The sequence below is a fragment of the Dipodomys spectabilis genome, unplaced genomic scaffold (genome assembly GCF_019054845.1).
Source record: "Dipodomys spectabilis isolate Male_0828 unplaced genomic scaffold, ASM1905484v1 ptg000178l, whole genome shotgun sequence".
NCBI classification, from domain to species: Eukaryota; Metazoa; Chordata; class Mammalia; order Rodentia; family Heteromyidae; genus Dipodomys; species Dipodomys spectabilis.
Window position 1 is genome coordinate 12,603,158 of NW_024870855.1, and position 12,376 is coordinate 12,615,533.

The window sequence follows — 12,376 nt, forward strand, 5'->3', positions numbered from 1 at the left end:
TTTGAAGAAAGATTCTGGCTTAAAATGAGATGCAACAATCTACGGGACCATAAGACTGCAGGATAAGCAGTCCAATAAGACCGGAGGCAAGGTATCTTTTACTGTTCCCCGAAACTTCAGGGGCACATAGGGCGTCCACCTGCCCCGCAGAAGCTGGGAGGGAGGGAGGGAGGGAGGGAGGGAGGGAGGGAGGGAGGGAGAGAGAGAGAGAGAGAGAGAGAGAGAGAGAGAGAGAGAGAGAGAGACCGCCGATCGAGAAAGCGGTGATCGATCGAGCGGACTGGCTCTCGAGCTCGTCCAGCGACTGTCCGTGCCTGCGCGCGCTGCGGCCAAAGCGGAAGCGCGCTCTTTTACACTTCGCGCGCGGACGTCGATGGATGTGAGACCACTTCCGGCGTGGCCATGGCGGCTAACGCTACCACCAACCCGTCGCAGCTGCTGCCGCTAGGTAAAGGCCTCCCGTCTTCCTGGAGCCGGGCCCTCCCTCCGCGCCTTCGGGACCCATGGGCCCAGCTCCCCTCGGCCTCGGCCCGGCTCTCCCCGGCCTCGGCCTCCGCTCTCCCCGGCCTCCGCTCCCCCCGGCCTCGGCCTCCGCTCTCCCCGGCCTCGGCCTCCGCTCTCCCCGGCCGCGGCCTCCGCTCTCCCCGGCCTCGGCCTCCGCTCTCCCCGGCCTCGGCCTCCGCTCTCCCCGGCCTCGGCCCCGGCTCTCCCCGGCCTCGGCCTCCGCTCTCCCCGGCCTCGGCCTCCGCTCTCCCCGGCCTCGGCCCCGGCTCTCCCCGGCCTCCGCTCTCCCCGGCCGCGGCCTCCGCTCTCCCCGGCCTCCGCTCTCCCCGGACTCCGCTCTCCCCGGCCGCGGCCTCCGCTCTCCCCGGCCTCGGCCTCCGCTCTCCCCGGCCGCGGCCTCCGCTCTCCCCGGCCTCGGCCTCCGCTCTCCCCGGCCGCGGCCTCCGCTCTCCCCGGCCTCGGCCTCCGCTCTCCCCGGCCTCGGCCTCCGCTCTCCCCGGCCTCGGCCCCGGCTCTCCCCGGCCTCCGCTCTCCTCGGCCTCCGCTCTCCCCGGCCTCGGCCCCGGCTCTCCCGGCCTCGGCCTCCGCTCTCCCCGGCCTCGGCCTCCGCTCTCCCCGGCCTCCGCTCTCCCCGGCCTCGGCCTCCGCTCTCCCGGCCTCGGCCTCCGCTCTCCCCGGCCTCCGCTCTCCCCGGCCGCGGCCTCCGCTCTCCCCGGCCTCGGCCTCCGCTCTCCCCGGCCGCGGCCTCCGCTCTCCCCGGCCTCGGCCTCCGCTCTCCCCGGCCTCGGCCCCGGCTCTCCCCGGCCTCGGCCTCCGCTCTCCCCGGCCTCCGCTCTCCCCGGCCTCGGCCCCGGCTCTCCCCGGCCCCCGCTCTCCCCGGCCCCCGCTCTCCCCGGCCTCCGCTCTCCCCGGCCTCCGCTCTCCCCGGCCGCGGCCTCCGCTCTCCCCGGCCTCGGCCTCCGCTCTCCCGGCCTCCGCTCTCCCCGGCCGCGGCCTCCGCTTTCCCCGGCCTCGGCCTCCGCTCTCCCCGGCCGCGGCCTCCGCTCTCCCCGGCCTCGGCCTCCGCTCTCCCCGGCCTCGGCCCCGGCTCTCCCGGCCTCGGCCTCCGCTCTCCCCGGCCGCGGCCTCCGCTCTCCCCGGCCTCCGCTCTCCCCGGCCTCGGCCTCCGCTCTCCCGGCCTCGGCCTCCGCTCTCCCCGGCCTCGGCCTCCGCTCTCCCCGGCCTCGGCCTCCGCTCTCCCCGGCCGCGGCCTCCGCTCTCCCCGGCCTCGGCCTCCGCTCTCCCCGGCCTCGGCCTCCGCTCTCCCCGGCCTCGGCCCCGGCTCTCCCCGGCCTCCGCTCTCCCCGGCCTCGGCCTCCGCTCTCCCCGGCCTCCGCTCTCCTCGGCCTCCGCTCTCCCCGGCCTCGGCCTCCGCTCTCCCTGGCCTCCGCTCTCCCCGGCCTCGGCCTCCGCTCTCCCCGGCCTCCGCTCTCCTCGGCCTCCGCTCTCCCCGGCCGCGGCCTCCGCTCTCCCCGGCCTCGGCCTCCGCTCTCCCCGGCCGCATCCGCAGCGCAGCCGTTGCTTCCACGCTGCGTCGCCGCGGCCGGCCCTGTGGCTGGCGCTGCGCTGTCGGAGTTGAGCGGGTGGCGTTGCTCGGTGGGGAGGCTGGAAGAGGCCACATGGGGTCTCGCTCCCCAGATGCTGCCGGCGGTGGAGAGAGGGAGCGCCTGGTGCCGGTGGCCGTGACCTGAAGGCTCCATTCAGCAGGCCTCACTACGCCTTGGCGACCCCGGGTGGATGCCGGGCACTGTGTACCCGGGACACCGGAAAGGGCGGTGGGCCAAATAAGCACAGCCTCTACCCTCACCGAGGGGAGTCGGGTCAGAGGGAAGTTGGCGCATTGCTATGTTAGTCAGATGATCTGAGTACAAAACCAGAGTCAAATCAATTGCCACCAACGAGGTAAGTGGATGTCGAGGGGAAACCCTCCTGTTAGACTGAACACAGACTTGTATAAGAAGACCTGAATTTGTGGCGTGGATGCTTTTCCTGCTTCTCTTCACCAAATGCCGGTAGGCATCAATCCTGTTAAAACGGTGAATGGGTAGAATGGCCCCTTTCTCTCTGCAGAGCTCGTGGACAAATGCATAGGATCAAGAATTCACATAGTGATGAAGAGTGACAAGGAAATTGTTGGCACACTTCTCGGATTCGACGACTTTGTCAATATCCTTTTAAAACCTAGTGACCAGGTGGCAGTGGCTCACACCTGTAAGGCTAGCCATTCAGGAGGCTGAGATCTGAGGAGCACAATTTGAAGCCAGCCTGGGCAGGAAAATCTATGAGATGCGTGAATAACCACTAAAAAGCCAGAAGTGGAGCTGTGACTGCACTCTTAGGAGTGTTAGGTTTGAGTGAAAAAAGCCAAGGGACAGTGGCTAGGCCCTGAGTTCAAGCCACAGAAGCTAGAGTAAATTCAACCTGGTGTATTTATTTTCTTAACACCAAATTTTAGATATGGTGCTGGAAGATGTCACAGAATTGTGAGTAGTAGTAAAAACTCATTAGGTGGGGGAGGAGGGGTACTGTCATCTTCTTTAAAGGCAGTTTTAGTATGTTTCTTAAGAAAATGATGGATGAGAAATGATTATCTGTCAGAATTACTTTAAAGACAAAGTATTTACTGATGCTTGTAAAATTGCATTAGAAAGTGATCGCCTTGAAAACAAAGGAAGAGGCAACAACGTTTGATAAGAAATGTACTCATTTCCTTGCTCATGTAATTGTAACCACTCTGTATGGTATTTTTGCAATAAAAAAGCTTACTAATTAAAAAAAAGTGATCACCCTAATGTTTTTATTAGTAAATTCTTAGGACATTAGTACAGACAAAGCTTTAAGGTAAAAGGTGCAGAACACAGCTAACAATGTTAAGGCTCGGTTAAATCAAGGAGCTGATGAGAGTATTTGATGTGATGGCTCAGTTATTCTCATTACAAAGATCATGACCAGTATCTGTTCTTAAAACTGAGTTGATTACAGATGCTTAAATGGAGGAGTGGGAAGTACTGTGTGTTTTATTCATATTTGGTTTCTTTGGCAAGTTTGTTTCTCTTCATAAAGGAGCTTCAGTAGTGTGGATTTTAGGCCAGTCAGTCTTTTTTTGCCTCTAATGAAGAGTGGACAGTTTTTGTCTCTGAAAACTACTACTACAATGCCTGACCTCACATTCATTTTATAACAAGAATAATCTACTGGGGCTTGAATCCAGGACCTTGTAGATGCTAAGACTGTGCTCTTAACCCCAACCTAGTTGTTAGAATAACTTTTGATGAAAAGTATTTCTGAAATGTTGGCTTTGATTTCATCCTGACTCTAATCTGTTCCTTAGTGAAATCACACCAGAAGGAAGACGGATTACTAAATTGGATCAGATATTGCTGAATGGAAATAATATAACCATGGTAAGGCACAGTATGTTGTTTTACTTAGATGTTGGCTCATTTTGGGAGGCAGGGATTATAAAAGCAATGTGTACTGCTGTTTGCTTCCCTGAACACTGGTGGACTGTAGTGCTTAAGATGGGAGAGGGTTGGTCACACCTAAAGCAGCTGTTGAATAGGCATTAGCCTTGAGGGTAGAAACAGAAGCAGGGAAATGGAGGAAGGGGTGACATTGACCAGGAAGCTTTGTACTCATAACCTGACTCACAGAATTGCAACCCTTTGTATGATTACTTAATAAAGAAAAGGCATTTGGCCTAAATTTGAGTATGCTTGGGTTTTTTAATCTTTTGTCAGGAGTCATTGTTAAAAACAGGTAACCCTTGGTGAGGGAATTGAATATAGATACCGATGACCAGACAGTCTGGGAACTATGAGGGTAGGCAAGGGCAAAGGGGGTTTGTTGGTTACTAATATGGATAGCATCAGTAACTGTCATTAGCATTAATAACATGGTGGTGTTACTAATGAATTTTTTTTCCTTCATTCAGCTGGTTCCTGGAGGAGAAGGACCTGAAGTATGAATGGATTTCCTTGGCTTACCTAGATTCTGTTTTGTCTTATAATGGCAAGCAAATGGGATTTTTTTTTTAATCTTTTAATGTTTATATTTTAAAATGCTGTTTCCCGTTGAAGGGAAATGGTATGACAGTGTATCATATGCCATTTTTCTAAGTTAATCATGAGTACCTTGATAAAAGAAGAGTTTGCTTTTTGAAGATTACAAAATAAAGATGTTTTTGGTTACTGCCTGTGGCATGTATTCATTGAAGTGATGGTGGCCAGAGGCTCTGGTTACTTCTGTGCCTGGCTCGTGTGGTTAACCTGCTGTGGCATGTAGTACACTGAAGCAGTGGAGGACAGAAGCTCTGGCTACCGCACCTGGCTCGCCTTGCTTATGTTTGCTTCTTCACTGACTGACTTGTCAGTAGTTGTTCAGACTAATGATGGACTTGGACTTTGAACAGAAGTGTTTAGAAAACCTGACAGGATTACTTAGAAAATTCAGTTCAAACTGATGTTTTGTAATAGCTATTTGATTGACTTGATTTAGTTAAAGACATGGGATGCAGGTGAGCAGAAGGAAAAGCAGTTGTTGCACTTTGTATTGCGCTAGACCTTTGAAGTACATGTTACTGTGCCTGTAGTCATAGAGAAGTGCTCCTGAATATTTAGCCTCCATGTAAATACGTTTAAGTGGTAAATTGTCCATATAGCTAAAATACTTCAATATTTTTAGGTACATACTATTTGATTAAGTGGATTTACTATAAATTACTTATGTAGTCTGTTCTTGTGGCCAGAGTAGTAAGTCACTAACATATTTTTATTTTTCTTAGAATCAGTTCAAAAGCAGATATATCAAAGGCATGATTTGTCCTGTTGTCAGCAGGAGGCTTGTACTCACCTGCCCCCTGCAGCATCGTCCACAGTACCGGCTGCAATTGGCCATCACTCACCATGTTCTCCCTCTCTCCTCTGCACCTGAGATAAGGAAATCCTAATATCAGGTTTTCTTTTAGTTTGAGCACATTGAGACTTTATGAATCATACAGGGCTTTTAACTTTTTGTTGAGATGAAATTAGTTCAGGCTAGCCTCAAACTCCTTAGCCTAGGAGTGCTAGGGTTGCAGCCAACAAGTGAAAAACAACACAAGCCACAGGTTTGTAATACATATTTTGTTTACATAGTGTAAATACAGATTTCAACCTGCCAGGAATTACCAAAGAAAAAAAGATTTAGCTCTAGTTAGAGGAGTAAGAGCAGGTTACAGCAGCTACCACTGACTTGCTAGGAGGAATACTTTGCTCTTTCTGTTCCCCTTTGAGGGGAACACAGATGATGTCATGGTGGCCTTCCCTCTTCTCTCCACCAGGGAAGCAGGGTGGTCATTTTTCTTTTTCTTTTTTTTTTGGGGGGGGTCCGGTCGTGGGTCTGGGCGCTGTCCCTCAGCTCTTCAGCTCAAGGCTAGTGCTCTACCACTTGAGCCACAGCGCCACTTCCAGCTTTTTTCTTTTTCTTTTTCTTTCTTTTTTGCTTATGTGGTGCTGAGGAATCGAACCCAGGGCCTCATGCATGCAAGGCAAGCGCTCTACCACTGAGCCACCTTCCCAGCCCATCAACTCTTACTTTCTTTCCTTAGGAGTTAGTGACCTACAGGGAACTTGTGTTCCTAGCTTCACTAGTGGCTGTAGTAAGAGAGGCCATTTGTCCACCGATTAGTCAGGGCCTAAGTCTAGTCTTAGATTAGGTGGTGGTTTTACTCTTGCTTACACTTGTGTCTGCAGTTTGTTTACAGACTATTAGTGTCTCAACCTTAGTGCTGTTGACATTTTTCTGGTTAATTCTCAGTTGAGGATATCTGCATTGTTGGAATTCTAGCAGCTTCTGTGATTCAGTAAAATCCTTTACCTCCTTCCAGCAGTGACAGTACTGTCACTAGACACAGACAAGTGTCCTCTGATGCCAGGATGCCACCCTGGTTGGGAACAATTGTTCTAAGTAATAAGGGTACTATGTACTGGGCCCTCCAAAATCCTCTATTATTTACTCATGAACCAAGAAAGCATTGGGTCAGAAAATGCTGTGAACTGGCACTTCTAGCTTGGAGAAGCACTCAGGAACACAGGAGCCACACTTGGGAAACTTTCATCCACCCTGACAATGGTTAATTAGTGTTTCATTGAATTTAGAAAAGTGATACTTGATATCGATTGGCCACCCAAGGGCACTGTGGAATTAGACAGTTGCTGGAGCTGTGCCTTGGTTCTGCAGACCCCAGTGGAACTCAGGTTTCTTTGAGTGGTTCTGAGGTTTGAACTGAGGGACTCAACACTTGCTAGGGTAACACACTACCACTGAGTCACACCTCCAACCCTTAGAACTCAGGTTTCTGAGCACGTATCCTTTCTTCCTACTACTGGGTCACAGGACCCAGACAGATAAAGAGCTGGACTCACCATCTCACACTTTTTTAAAAGGCAAATATATTTTTCATTCATATAATCCATTTGTGTGTGTCTGTGTGTGTGTGTGTGTGTTTGTGTGTGTGTGTGTGTGTGTGTGTGTGTGTATGTGGTGTTGATCATGGCTCTTGAACTCTAGGCCTGGGTTCTGTCCCTGAGCTTTTCAGTTCAAGGCTAGTGCTCTACCATTTGAACCACAGCGCCACTTCCATTTTTCTGGTGTTTAATTGGAGATAAGAGTCTCACGTACATTCCTGCCCCGGCTGACTTTGAACCGCGATCCTCAGATCTCAGCCTCCTGAGTAGGGTTACAAGTGTGAGCCACCAGCACCCGGCCATTTTGTGTTCTATGTGAGACACCTTTACCATGAAATACTGTCTTCAGTATTTGTCTTCATATGTGAGCTCTAGAGTCAGACCCATGGGCCCCAGTCCTATTAACATTTGTTACTTGTGATTTTGATTGAGCTGCTTAACCCTGCTCACCTCTTTTTCATGATCTGAATGTAATAAAGAATAACCACCTTTTAGGGTTGAGGAGATCACATATGTAAACTTCCATCATGGCTTCAGTTACATGGCAAGTGTTCAGTGAGTAGTTATATATTATTTTTATTACAGGGTCTCTGAATCAATCTTTAAAAAAAAGTTATCTGGCCTCAGATATTCTATTATAGCAGCACAAAGTAGAAAGATAATCTGGAAATCTGAGTTTGTCACCAAGTAGCTGTGTGGTCTAAAGTGAGTCACTCCTTTAAGATTTGAAGCTTCGTTTCTTCCAAAGCAAGATTGAGCAGCGTGCTGGTAGCTCACATCTGTAATCCTAGATACTCAGGAGGCTGAGATTTAAGAATCTTAGTTTGAAACCAGCCTAGGTGGGGGGAAGAGGAGGAGGAGGAAGAAGAAGAAGAAGAAGAAAAGAAGAGGCAGAAAGGAGGAGGAGGAGGAAGAAGGAGAAGGAGGAGAAGAAAGAGGAGAAGAAAGAAGAAGACGAAGAAGAAGAAAGGCAGAAGTGGAGCTGTGCCTCCAGTAAATGGTAGAGTGCTAGCCTTGAGCAAAAGAAGCCCGGGGACAGAGCCAGGTCTTGAGTTCTAGCCCCAGGACTGGGGGTGGGGGGGTGGGGTGGGGGAATAAAAAGAACCTTGGCAGCCTAGGGGAAGGTTATGGCAGAGTGACTCAGGTATGTGCGTGGTCAGCACTCTGGAAAGGATTCCACTTACTTCCTTTCAAGCATTTTCTTTTCTCTCATAATTGCTGCTTCTTGGACCACAGACCACTGACACTTCCTCCTAACTACCCTGTTATTTGTCATGGCTTTTCACAGCTTCGTGGTTAGCATCTCATGAGGATAGCAAGAAATGGGGAGGCCCTTATTTTTTTCTTGTACTGAATTGTCTGGAGAGCATCTCTGGGCAATTGCAGCTGCAAGTGTGACATTTAATTAGTGGAGAGAATTGTCAGGCAAGAGGCAGCTTATGCCACCAACAGGGTGACAAGGGGCTAGAGCAGCCTGCCCAGGTGGAGTGTGCACAGCCCAAGGTGGGAGCTGCAGAAGCTTAAGGAGTTTTCCACTGTGAGCAAAACCACAAATGGGACCTCAGACACCCTCGTGTCTTCTGTCCCACTTGACATTGATGGGGTTTTTTTGGAGGGGGGTTTTGGGGTTTGAACTGGGAATCTTAAACTTTGCCTGGAGGTTCTCTATCACTTGAGTCATGCCTCCAACCCAGAAAAGGGCTACCTTTAAATGAAAGTTAAAACTCAAAAAGAAAAGGAGAAAAATTGCAAGCTGAGATTGCTAAGATCTACTAAGAATGAATCCTCCATGAAGTTGTGCAGAAGAAATAAAAAACTTGATTGATTTTATTGTTATACTTCAAACTGTTAAAGTTACAGCTCCAATGTATGTAGAAACAAGCATACTGTCCAGAAGGTTTGGGACCACCTGGACCTTCAGGGGGTTCTGGAAAACCCCAGGGATGAGGGTAACTACTGTATGATGTTCAAGCCATATAAATTAAAAATGTGTTAAGACCATAGAGTGAAGTGAAAATCAGACAGTAGAAGAGCAATGCTCTCTAAAAAAATGCTGTCAAGTGTTGTTGGCTCACACAATAATCCCAGCTAATTAGGAGGTTGAGATTTGAGGACTGAACCCAGTCCAGATAGCAAAGTATGTGAGAGCATTACCTCCAATTAACTACCAAAAACTGGAACTGGTGCTTTGGCTCAAGTAATAGAGCACTTAGCCTTGAGCACAAAAGTTCAGGGACAGTGCCCAGGCCCTGAGTTCAAGCCCCAGGACACAAAACACCACTCTCTCTCTCTCTCTCTCTCTCTCTGCTCTCTTACTAGGGATTTCTTGGAGGCTGTTCAAGCCCAGTGTTTTCCATGTGCTGGAGGAAGGGTGAAGTCTGCAAATACTAATGAGATCCTCATATAACAGGATAATGTGATGGCTGCCAGGTCAGGGTGTCTGCATGGGGCGATGGGAAGGTTTGACACCAAAGCAAGCTGGGGTTGGCACACATTATGACAACACTAAACCCCACTGGATTGCACACTTAGAAATAAGATCCCAGTACTCCATTGTAGTCCCAGGTTCTGATGTGCCCCCTTGGGAACACAAGGACAGGCAAACTCACTTTGTGCAGGCTTGAGCTGACTACTTGGCTCAGAGTGACACATCACCTCTCATTAAGTGATTTGGAGTCCCAAGGGTGTGTCGTGGGCAGTCTACTGATGGTTCCTTCACCCCTCCTAATGCTGAGTCTTGGTGTGTGGTCAGAGCAGAGGCAATTACTCTGAGAAAAGTGACATCAAAAGCTTTTGTCCTGTGGTAGGAGGCTGAGTGGAGGCAAATGTGTACACACATGTATGTGTTTGGGAGAAGGCTATAGGAGGAGGATTGGCAGTAGGAGGCCTGGCTTGGCTTTGTCTCCCATAATAGGGTCACTGTTCATCTTTCCAGCTTGTGTCCATCATAGAGCCTGCCTGAGGCAAAGGGCTGGGGACATGTTCAGGACCTCAGGCTTCCCAGAGCCTGGGATTGACTGTTCTTGATCCAGTATGTCCAGCCACCAGCCCCACCCTTTGGCTCTTCAACAAAGCAAATCAAAACCAAGCAAGAACATCCTTCAGTCCTTATTAGAAACGGATCCCTATGTACAAATTCTTATGAGCAAAGAGCTTAAAGCTTTTGGACAAGGTACTCTTCAGTTTTCCACTTCTGAAATCCCACTCAGGCAGGATTTTTAAAAACTACAAAGTAGGTGAAGTGGGAGGCAGAGACTAGAAGGATCAAGTTTCAAGGACAGAAGAGTTTGAGAGACCCCCATCTCAACCAGATATATTTTAAACATCAGCTCTTCAATTAACTAATGAGCTTAATAAACTCTTTGACATATGTTTATTTTATATTTATATGAGTCATGATTTTAACATCTTTTTTTCCGGTATCATGGCTTGAACTCAGGGCCTTGGGCTTTTGCTCAGCTTGCTTGCTCAAGGCTGGCACTCCACCACTTGAGCCATACCTCCAGCCCTGCTTTTTACTAGTTAATTGGAGATATAGAGTGTTAAGACTTCTCTGCCCGGGCTGGCTTTGAACTAAGATCCTCTAGGTCTCAGCCTCCTGAATAAGTAGATTACCAGCGTGAGTTGCTGGTGCCTGAATGACTTTAACTTTTGTATAAAAACCCACTTAAAGGAAGTAGATAGCAGCATGCTTAGAGAGTCTGGAATGCTCTAGGTTTTAGAGAAGTTTTGAAAATAGAAACAAAATGGGGGGGATTTGTGGTTTTGGATATACTTGTAGCTGGGGTCAGGGACTGCTGTTTTGAACTATGCTAATTAAATGTAAGCAACTTTCATTGCATGCTTAGTGCATACTTTCAAAAAGCCAGAAGTGAAGCTGTGGCTCAAGTGGTAGAGCACTAGTCTTGAGCGAAAAAGCTCAGGGACAGCGCTCAGGACTGGCACACAAACAAAAAGAAATAAAGAGAGGTAGGAAGGAAAGGAAGGAAGGAAGGGAGGAAGGGAGGGAGGGAGGGAGGGAGGAAGGGAGGGAGGGAGGGAGGGAGGGAGGGAAAGAAAGACAGAAAGGAAAAGAAAGAAAGAAAGGAAAGAAAGAAAGAAAGTAATGCTTTTTTTATTTCATGCATTTGTTTCTAACGCATTTATAAGATTATCTCTTTGTTGCTTTGTATGTCCCTCCCCCACAGTATAACCCCTGCTTTCACTATATTTGATGTCAGTATAACTTGTGGAGGAGATGGTGAAAAACAAGTCGTTTAAGGATACAGGTGGACCTGTTGCAACAATGAGAAGTACAAGGTCATGTCGAAAACGAGCTTTACAATGTTGGTGCGGGGTGGGGGGGAAGGGGGGAAGATTGGGTGGTGGGGAGGTAGGGGGAAGGTAGGGAAGGGATGTGAAGGGTAAACAAAAGAGGAGGCTGCATTCTTATCAAGCATTCTTGATAAGAAATGTATGCATTATCCTGCCCATGTAATTGTAACCCCTCTGTACAGTATGTTCACAAAAAAAATTAAATTAAATTAAAAAAGAAAGAAAGATTGTACAACACCATATCAAATAACCTGGCTAGCATGAACATTTAGCATATGCCCAGCTCTATGTCTTTGTAGGTAGTACATTGTATCATATATTTACCTTAGTAATGGTGAATACACACACATCACATATAAAATTATGTAATTTCACACACATGCTTCTTGTCATGCTGTACGTAATTAAAAATCACATCGTTACTATTTCTTCCTCCTCTTTTGGCTTCCGTTAGGGAAGGCTTCCTGCTTCTGATCTGGAGTGCACCTCCTCACCAGGCTGGGTGTGTCACACAGCGAAGGCAGCCCTGCATGTGCAGATGTCCTCAGAGGGTGAGGGAATTACAGACATTAGGTTTCCATTTATAGCATTACTTCCTATAACATGGTACTGAAAATTAAGAGCAATTAGAACACTCCCACTAAGGGCCTTTAGGTTTCAGTCACAGGACCTTGGCAGGCATCCAACTATAGTAAAACCTGTGGGGTCTTGCACCAAACGGTGGCATACTTGCACCTCTGTCTTCACTGCTTCCCTCATACATATCTGTACCCCTTCCCAGCACCCTTCCCAGCATGGCTTAGATGTGACTTCACTGCTAAAATCAGTGCTGCATTCCAGAAGTGACGGTTTTTGCCTACAATTCCAGCTCTCAAGAGGCTGAGATAGGAAGAACAGGAGTTGGAAGCCAGCCTGGACTAATAAGTACCCAAGTACCCAGTAAATACCAAAACAAAATCAGTGCCAGGTTCCGGTGCATCATGCCTATAAACCTAGCTACTACAGGTGTTTGAGATCTGAGGATTTGGGTTCAAGGTCAGCCCAGGCAGGAAAGTCTGGGAGACTCTCATAGC

The 12,376-nt window shown here is 49.2% G+C and overlaps 1 protein-coding gene across 1 annotated transcript; it reads left to right on the top strand.

The window, feature by feature from the left end:
* The first annotated feature begins 339 nt into the window (after positions 1-339).
* Positions 340-4,733, top strand: Lsm5 (LSM5 homolog, U6 small nuclear RNA and mRNA degradation associated). Its single transcript, XM_042695054.1, has 5 exons — positions 340-448; positions 2,614-2,709; positions 2,999-3,026; positions 3,875-3,947; positions 4,478-4,733. Exons 1-5 carry the CDS (start codon positions 403-405, stop codon positions 4,508-4,510), a joined length of 276 nt encoding a protein of 91 aa, XP_042550988.1. The 5' UTR covers positions 340-402; the 3' UTR covers positions 4,511-4,733.
* The last annotated feature ends 7,643 nt before the right edge of the window (positions 4,734-12,376 follow it).

What these genes read in the sequence shown, in the direction of transcription:
- Lsm5 (XM_042695054.1), top strand. Translation starts at nt 403, where the DNA reads ATGGCGGCTAACGCTACCACCAACCCGTCGCAGCTGCTGCCGCTAG. An exon ending in CTGGAAGATGTCACAGAATT is followed by an intron (nt 3,027 to 3,874) that starts GTGAGTAGTAGT and finishes TCTGTTCCTTAG; the next exon opens with TGAAATCACACCAGAAGGAA. An exon ending in ATGGAAATAATATAACCATG is followed by an intron (nt 3,948 to 4,477) that starts GTAAGGCACAGT and finishes TCCTTCATTCAG; the next exon opens with CTGGTTCCTGGAGGAGAAGG.